The following is a 9545-nucleotide window of genomic DNA, read 5'->3' on the forward strand; positions in this document are numbered from 1 at the left end:
AATATACGGACAAATGTTTTGGGCAATACACATGCCAAGAAGCTTCTGGTGCACAGTTTTCCTGCTGATGTAAATGCCATAGGAGGTTTGCATATCTAGGAAGGAATATCCAGGAGTGAAGAAATTTTACAAAGTAATCTATTGCAACTGTAGTATCCTATTACAGTACTGTGCTCAAACTCAGCGTGCTCTTTAAAACAACCCATTCTTTCACATATGTTTTTAAAGGCAGACTCTGTGGCTAGGTGCTTGATTTTATACATCTGTGTCAATGGAACTGAAAAAATGTTAATTGTGGCCCGATATCTTCCACGATATGGATATCTTTTCTTCATATAGTGTATTCATTATATTCCTTAGAACATTTGAGCAGACCTGTCAATCTGTTACAATACATGCTACATTTACAGGAAGGATATTATATTGATGTTTGGTAGTTCTTATTTCATTAATATGACATCAGGACAACTACCTTCAGTTTTGATACATTACACTGATGTTGTTTAGTCCTTGAAGGCTGGAATGTCAGAGAAGAAGAAAAAAAAAATTTTTTTTTGCTGTGCTATCAAAAATAATTGATATTTGGTGTTGAAAATAAAAACAGATTCAGTTGAAGTATTATAGTTTATTAAGTACTTTTATTTACAGTTAGGTTTATTCACATCCAAAGCACATTTAAAGAACAACACTATACTAGGTAACACAGTAACAAAATTTGTAAACATAACATTTAAATATACAATACCAAAGATATATTTAATTGCTCACAAACAGGAATTACACAACAAACTAATAAACTTGATTTAGTTATAATTTACAGCCGTATTTACAAAACTGGCATTATAATACACTGTCATCAATACTACATAAGTCCTTCATGAAATACTCCCATCCACACAACCAGACGGAGGTGACACACAAGAAGTATGAATCTTAAACAGCTCTCACACTAACGTCTGTCTTATGTGCAACAATCAACGTTCAGAAAGTTCAGAAATTATGGATTTGCTAAAGCCTGGTGTGATACTACCAAGTGCAGCCTCTAATAAGAGGTTGATCCATTCTTGTCTTTACACCCTACAACAATAACCAATCAGTTTTCTTACAAACAGCCTGTAGTAAGGGCACATCAGTGGATTTCATAAATATCCTCCCATCAGAGTTCAAGCTTTCCTCATCACTGCGCATTCAGGAGACTGATCAGTGCATAATTGCCCTTAATCCGCGAACAGATTTGTAGCCATTTTACAGGCCACTGCTGAGATAAGAGCGGCTCCACGACCGCTCCCCTCCTCTGACTGGATGAAGGTGATATCAGAGTGAGGTGTTAGGTCCCTGACGACTTTGTGGAACCTGTCACGGAAACTGAGACATACAAACAATTGGTCAGAACAATCTTCTCATCCTAATTTCTCTCACTTCCTCTTGTGTCTTTAGAACAGCTATCTAATAATTTTTAAGTTTAAGACACAAAATCCCTATACATAAATGTGTTTTGAATCTTCTACTTTCTGCTTCTCCTGTTCACATTCAACTATTTCTTTCTTCTTTTTTTGGAGAATTGACTTTTTCTTTAGAGCAGGTACATCTAATCTCATACGATTAAATTTGTTTATATATTTAAAAGGTTTAATTAAAGTATACACTATTCAAAACTCTAAGAGCATTCCTTACCATGGGTGCAACTTGTAGACAGATCCATCGATGCCCACTGTGATCTTCATGGCTTCCTCGCTGCGTCTCTCCCGCATCAGGTTGATGACACCAGCGAGCCCTGCGGCGCACATGTGAGCAGAGCGAGTGGAAACATTCTCGCAGACCAGACGCACAATGTCACAGTCAAGCTCTGAGGGCAGAACTCCCAGCGAGGACAGGATGTTGTAGATTTGTTTTCTATCCCCAGTGTCACTGTAAAAAAAAAAAGAGAGAGAAACATTTACAAATTCAGCTTCTAGAGGCACAATGCAGAAAATGTAGTGTGTTGAAAATATATTTTCTTTCATTTCTGGTTCCACTAAATATATAAAATTTAATAAACGCCACATGTTTTCATCACATAGACTATTTAATTTTGTCCTAATGAAATATTCCATTGATAAACTCAAGTCATGATCTGTTACTTTCTTCCATCTGTTCATATGCAGATGTAATGCTTTCAGGCATAACAAATAGGATCTTTTGTCATATTTTTAATTGGCAGCATTCCTTTTAAAAAAAGATGTTTACTCAGCCCAGGTTAGGATACTCACCTCTCCACCTGTGAGACATAGCGTGTCTCAAAGCTTCCACGTGTCTTCAGCAGCTCTGAGGCTTCACCATTAAACAGCAGGTCTTCATTTACTAGCTTCATCATAACAAGCCTCACCAGTTCACCCATGTACTTCCCACTGATAAGCTTCTCATATCTGCAGGAGATAAGGGGGGAAAAGAAGAGAGAGAGAGAGGCAATTTTAATGACAGGAAAATATTTTATGGGAGATGTGAGGGAAAACGCGGGCTAAACAGGAATGATGTGTGTCATAAAACACATGAGCAAACAACTGTGACTGGTTGGGGAAAGAATGACAATGGGTTGGGAAGGCGACGCCGAAGCTAAAGAGGCTGAATGAGGTTGAGCTCTCTGCAAAATCTCTGCATAAAAGGTAAACAGCCATTAGGCTAACAGTTACTGGCAAGCAGCAGCAGAGATAGATGATTAACCCGACGTCCGCTTCATTGAACTCATCACTGACGTATGAGGGCTCTGGCCATTTACTACCATCCTGAGGAAAAATAGTGGGTAACTAAGCAACTGCACAGAAAGCTCAGGTGAGGGTCAGGTGAGTACTACCAGACAATGATAATGAGTTCAGAAAAAACATGTAACATGTTGTAAATGACTTAATTTACACTCCACGCCCACCACTTTAAGCCCTTCAAACAGGTGGCAGCCCTGACTGCACGTGTATTCAGTAGACGTTTGAAAATGAAAGAGCTGTGTGACATGTATGCTATATGTTTGAACTAAATATAATGTTCTGCGTTTACTCACAGCTGCTGTCCGGGGTTAATTGAGGCTTCGTCCACCACTCTGTCGTACTCCAGTCTAAAGTCCTCCAGCTCCCCGTTGTCTCCGAAAGCCCCCCATTCTGTGTTCACACACATCCGGCCCTCCTCCCCTTCAACCAGCTCCACAGTCCTCATTTCCTCCATGTAACATGCATTGCAACCAGTACCTGGTAAGAAAACAGACCCACAAACATTATATGGATGCTCATTTCTGTAAGAGTCTAGATATGAGTCAGACTTCAGGCTGGTTGCACGTGTGCATTTACAACTTCTTACCAACAATCATCCCGACTTCACAGCTGCGATCTTCATAATAGCAGGAAATCATCGTGGCAACTGTGTCATTCACCATGGCAACCACATCCATCTCAAAGTCCTGTGTGACGATACAAAATTTTAATTCACAGAATTAAATTCAACCACTATATCTACAGCTGTACTTTTAAGAAGAAAGAATCCTATACGTCCACCCACCCCTCGTCTCTTGATGGCGTCTCTGAGTAAACCCACAACATTGTTCCCTTCTGCACCGGAGGCCTTGAAGCCTTTGGTCCAGTTAAGCAGGATTCCCTGTGATGGTAAAAAAAAAAAAAAGAGAAAAAGTAAACTTTAAATGCATGACCTTTATTATACAGTGGTTTATTTATTATACCAGCACCTACCTTAAATTAACATTACTAATCTTCCTCTTTCCTTTGTCCAGAATATTCACTATCCCTTTGTGTTTTAGTCTCCACACCACTCAACCTGAGCTGTCCCTCTAGCATACTCATTTCTAATCGCGTCTTTACATCTTAAACTCTGCCACCTCCTGTCTATCGTGGGTTTTTTGGTTATTTACTTGCATTCCTGAACAGAAAAAGTTGACTGTTATACTGTTTGTTGGCTCCCATTTGGGTATAAAAAGTGAAATCATCTCTGCTCTTCATTAATTTTTAGTTCTAAAGACATTTTGAAACATTTGTAAAATGTTTGTATAAAATGTTTGTTTTCTTGTTTTTATGACAGGTGGTCTAATAAATAAAGAACTGTAGATAAAAAGCTTCTACAAGTCCAGCAAATAAAGGAATTGTTAGAGGTAGAAGGGTATGAGAGTAAATTCACCCACCTTGTCAATGTCCTCATGTCGTACTGGAAAGGAGAACGTGAAACCCAGAGGAAGCTTCTTGTGCTTGATGTGGTGTTTGTCCAAGAAATCTGACATACACTCTGCTATGTAGTCGAATAGCTGCAGAGATATAAAAAAGTTATTTCACAAGAGTAAAAAAAGAAATGCTTGCTTCTATAGATAAATCGGAGTATTACTAACCATTTCAGCAGTCCCAGTCATGGCATCTTCAGGAATGGAGTACATTTGGTTCTTTGTTTCAACCTTGAAGCTCCTCTCTTCGTCTTCACCCACTTTCACAAGCATCACACGGAAGTTTGTGCCTCCCAGGTCCAGAGCCAAGAAATCACCAACCTCTATTGGGAGAAAACACCATACATTAGTCTTTCAGTGCTACATTAAACTTAAGTTCACATAAACACTGGCAATCCTCTCTTTCAGAAGTCATGACCCACCTGATCCTTCAGGGGTGGAGCAGACATAAGTTGGAAGCATTTTAACGCTAGCCTCTTCATGTGTCTCCAAACGCAATCCTCTCTCCATTTCACGCTGCATCCTCTTCATGATCTCTTTCAGGTCTTCTTTATTCAGCCTGAACTCGAACAGAATCTGGTCCACCTGCATTCAGAGGAGAGATGAAGTAGGTGAGAACCATTTGACACCATATTATAAACACCGGACAGAAACTTTAACAGGAACAAAAGAATCACAGCACCGGAAATTTGCTGACTACAAATCTTACCGCGATGACTTTATCAACCACAGAGTCGTAGCTACCAGGCAACTTCACCATCTGGTCGAGTTGAACGCTGACACAAGGCATCTTCACAGGCTTAACAAAAAATTCGCTTGCGTGTGTTTTTAGGAGTTTGGTGAGTGTGAGACCACCCAGTGTGTGTGTGCAGAGTGAGTGAAGTGTGAGTACCACTGAACAATCCTCCGCTGCTTTTATTCTCAGGTGAAGGGGGCTGGACACACCAAATCCTATCGCCCTCCCCTTCCCAACCTCACCCCATCTGGCCAAAGAAGTGCAAACATACACAAACGCCCACATGCACACAAAGAGGTATAACCTCTGGGCAAAGTTCTAAAATGTTTTGACCTTGTTCCTCAAGATATATTTCATGACGTGTTCATTTTATTGCAAGAAGACAAAATTTTAACTTGTTTTTTTTATTGGCATAAGATTTTTAGTGTCATATTTTCTATTGTGTTATATTTTTTATTTAGTTAGAAGGTTTTGGGTTTTGTTTTGTTTTGTTTTTGCTTTAAATTCAGTTTAGTTTAGTGGTTCGGCTTGTTTTAGTGTTTACTTGTTGATTTTGTTGTATTGCTATTGGTGATATTTTGCAGACTTTTATATTTAAAAGCAAGATGATGCAATACAACAACGCCAGCAGGCAATCACATAGACATCTGCATTTATTTAAATGGCTTCGTAAGCAGTAGTAATTGCTTTAATAGTACAAAATCTTTTGTTAATTTTTATTTCTAAGTCCAGTCTAGTTTTAATTTTACTTTTGACTGCTGTGTTTTAGTTTAGCTAAAGTTTAGTTAGAGTTTATTATAATGACTACGCTGATAGAAATAGTCAGATATGACATTTTGCCTTTACTCTATTTCTACAGAGGCTCTATCCTGGCTCAGTATACATTCATATTTTATTAATCGGTTATTTAAATACATAATCACAATACAATTATTTTTATTTAATAAACATTAGGGCTACCACATAATTTTAATCTAATTCTGATTCTGTGATTCTGATTTTGAGCACTGAATATGTTTTAATGTTGTTCGCCTTTACTGCCGTGGTTTTCAGACTTCACAAAAAAGCCTGAAAACTCTCAAAAAATGCATTCTTGTTAAATTAGATCATAATAACATCACAATAAACGTGATCTCCCAGTAATATTATGTGATTTGTTAAGTTGAGGAACTCACTATCCATTAATGTTAAGTTTTAAGTTTTCAAGGTTATCTGTTACTTTTATATACGGAATTACTTTTAGCCTCAATCTATTTTAGAATGCTTTTTTTTTTTAACATGACATGTCAACTAACCCTGTGGCCCAAACTTATAATTGATTTTTCTTTTAGAAGAACACCATGCAAAGCTATGGGGTTGCTCAATGTTAGACCTGAAAGATACTCTTATGTTTGCGAAACTGCAAACATGCCGAAATTAGAAATAAAAAGGGTTGAATGACCTCCAAAACTTAAAATAGCACGCCAGAGGTGAAGGTCTCCTCTGCTTATCAGCTCCAACAGTTTACCTGTCCAGAGGTAAGAGCTTTTTTTAGCTCTGACCTTTTTCTCTAATAGTTTGCTGGACCCGAGTTCAGGGTTTTTTTAGTAATGGCCTTGATTTTTGAAGGATCAACATCAGTACTGTGAGATAAGTAAACCCAAAGAATGCGAATGACTTACTTTCAAGTTTGAATAGTCATTAACTGTGCATGTTATATGTATTTGTTGCTTTGGTATAACTATACAATGCTTAAAAATGACTAAAATAAAAATAATAAAATAAAATTACAACTTGTTTCTATCAGGTGGGATATCTGATATGTTTTTAAACTTTGGTCTCTTACATCTGACACATTTCTTGAAAATCTTGTCAAGTCTTGTCTTGTTACGTCTTCCCTGATGCCAAATATAACCTCTAACAGACTTCTTTATCAAAGAATAACTTCTTCTTTTTTTAAATCAAAGTGGATGGTCTTCTGATGCTGAAAGCAAGATGACATTTGCATTCATCTGTATGTAACATGAGGGAAAACATGTCTTGATGTATGCTCGATCATCCAGGTAAGGAAATCCCAGAAAGTTGATTCTGTTCATCTGGACGTAACGTTTTCAGTGGGAGAGACGTTTCGTCACTCATCCAAGTGACTTCTTCAGTCCCAGCTGAATGCAGGTTTCCCAGCAATATAAACAGTACATTTGCATAATGAAACTAGCACCACTGATAAACAATGGTTGGAAAAAGCTGCAGTCAGTTGAGACTGAAATAGTCACTTGGATATGTGATTAAATGTTTCTCCCACTGAAAACACTACGTCCAGAAAAACAAAACTTTGTGGGATGAAGGAAAACTAATTTATTTTACTGCAGTGGTCACACACTACACTAAATGCAGTTACAACAAAAGCTAAAAATGTTACACAAATATCGCTATTAATACCTAAAAATCGTAACTATGTTTACAGTAACAAATCTGTGCTGGAACTCACTGGATTCCAGCTGGCTTGGCCGCAGATTCTCACCAACCTCTCCTTCACAAGAAGTTGCTGCACTGTAATACTTTTAACTGTGAAGAAAAATTTAGTGCGTCTTCTTTCTGCTGCCTTCAAGTGTCATTCAACTGAGCCAAAGCCACTGAGGAAGCACTAATGTGTTTGTGATGTGTCTGATTTTTACTTGATTTTCACCAGCTGGTATGTGTTTGACTGATTCTAATAATAAAACAATATGATATTATAATGCTGGGCGATGAAATTGTTAGAAGCATGTTGTAACACGCACGCAGTTTGTTTAGTTTGTGTCCATTTACAGGGAGAAATTGAATGTGTGCCAAGTGCTTGTCAATAGATGATTATCCAGTTAATTTAACATGTGGCCTGTTTGCACAGAAGCCTGCCTGAATGGATCTCCAGCTGTCTCTCGCAAAGTAAACTTCAGAGACTGAAGCAACTGTGTTGTTCGATTACACGAAAAGAAACGCAAAGATCTGTAGCGTTATAGTGTATTACTACAAACTGTACATCAAGGACAATTCATTTGTTTAACCATGTTCATCAAAAAATTAGTGCAAGGAAATGGAAATATTTTAGCTCCGTCTTATCCCGTTTTCTGTATCCAACTGTAGCCATGATACAACAGATACTTAGAAGATAGTCATGCATTTATTTACCTTTTGCCATTAATAGTCCATTTATAGTATAATATCATATCATTGATATCAATATCATTGAATTGAGAACTATACTGTAGCTATACCCTTCTTCTAAAAGTCAGTGCATCATGTAATATGGCAAACACAATTTGTGACTTTTCCTGTGTACCTCTTTAGTTTACTGTCATGATTATGCATATATTAATCTATCTGGAATGCATCTGTTCAGAAATTTATTTGATCACATTAAAATTTTGCAGATAGCTAGATTTAAAAACAAACAAAGAACTACTTCTTTACCTTTTCCATCGTATGACAATGATGATTAAATCCCAAGTGTCCTGCTGACCATTAGTGTTGGAGGTGGAGGTTCCCTCCCTTTAGGAGTTTTGATGATTCCCAAGTTGTTGCTCCTATGGTGTTTTGCCTCGGCATAGGTGCATGAAAGGCCCAACCATTATTATGTCCCCAGCATTTGGTCTACATAATGCTCAGCAGCAGCTTGAAACCACATTTACATATCTGCAGTTTTTCTACTTTCAAAGTTGTAAACAGAAAAATAAAATCTGCAGGCGTCCTAAATATCTTAAATAACTTTTGGAAATTTCTTCATTCTCGCAGATACTTTTGGCGAAAAGTATAAAAACAAAAAAGAATTTGTCTTAACTCTTACACACAGTAAACTCAAACCTTCATTGACAAATAGCCTAAATTACATTCTAAAGAATATGTATGGGAAAAAATGTAGCATTAACTTTGCTATCTACGTATGTATTTACTTATTACACACATAAATGCTACATATTTTAAATATTCAAACATTTGTTTCTAGGCAAAAACCTATGGACGTCTTCATTCTTGTTAGCGCTTCCAGTTAATATCCACGCAATGAGTATGCCATCCAAGAGTCAGTTAAACAAGAACAACAAGACAATAAATTATCCAACCAAACCTTTGTCGCATTGATAAATCCTTACATCTTTAAGCAAAAATGGAGAAAAATATGAAAGCAACCTCCAGTTTGTAGGCAAACTTCTCACTGACAGTATCTCAACTCAAACAAAATTAGTTCCAGGAAAAGAAACCTCATTTCTCCCTTCAGTGCAGCTGACGATCATCAGATTCACCTAAATACTTACTGGTTTCCATGCCAATAGGATTTCAATGTGTCACCAAGGAAATGAATAACAGGCTCACATCTGACATGGAAAACACTTACACTGAGTTAAATGCCCAGGAGGAAATTGCTAAATGGAGCAAGATTACCAGAAAAAACATGAATTGAGGTTGCCATAAAACAGCTGAATGTTAAAATAGTTTTGGGGTTTTTAGGGTTGTTGTTTTGTTTTTTGTTTTTTTGTTTGTTTGTTTGTTTTTACAGATTAAGGACATAATAATAATAATAATAATAATAATTCTACAATTAGTGTAAAAGCACATTAAATATCAATAAATATGGTTGAAATGTTGAAACATATCACCATTTAAACC

General features: G+C 37.1%; 1 protein-coding gene across 1 annotated transcript; it reads right to left on the reverse strand.

Moving 5' to 3' along the window:
- Positions 1-621: 621 nt before the first annotated feature.
- On the reverse strand, positions 622-4979 carry gck (glucokinase (hexokinase 4)). Its single transcript, XM_005738192.1, has 10 exons — positions 4899-4979; positions 4612-4774; positions 4358-4512; positions 4157-4276; positions 3523-3618; positions 3325-3424; positions 3032-3215; positions 2250-2405; positions 1675-1908; positions 622-1365 (listed from the first exon to the last, which is right to left on the reverse strand). Exons 1-10 carry the CDS (start codon positions 4977-4979, stop codon positions 1218-1220), a joined length of 1437 nt encoding a protein of 478 aa, XP_005738249.1. The 3' UTR covers positions 622-1217.
- Between the last annotated feature and the right edge of the window lie 4566 nt (positions 4980-9545).

Source organism: Pundamilia nyererei, unplaced genomic scaffold (genome assembly GCF_000239375.1).
Source record: "Pundamilia nyererei isolate P.nyererei 1_Seehausen unplaced genomic scaffold, PunNye1.0 scaffold00082, whole genome shotgun sequence".
Taxonomy (NCBI): Eukaryota; Metazoa; Chordata; class Actinopteri; order Cichliformes; family Cichlidae; genus Pundamilia; species Pundamilia nyererei.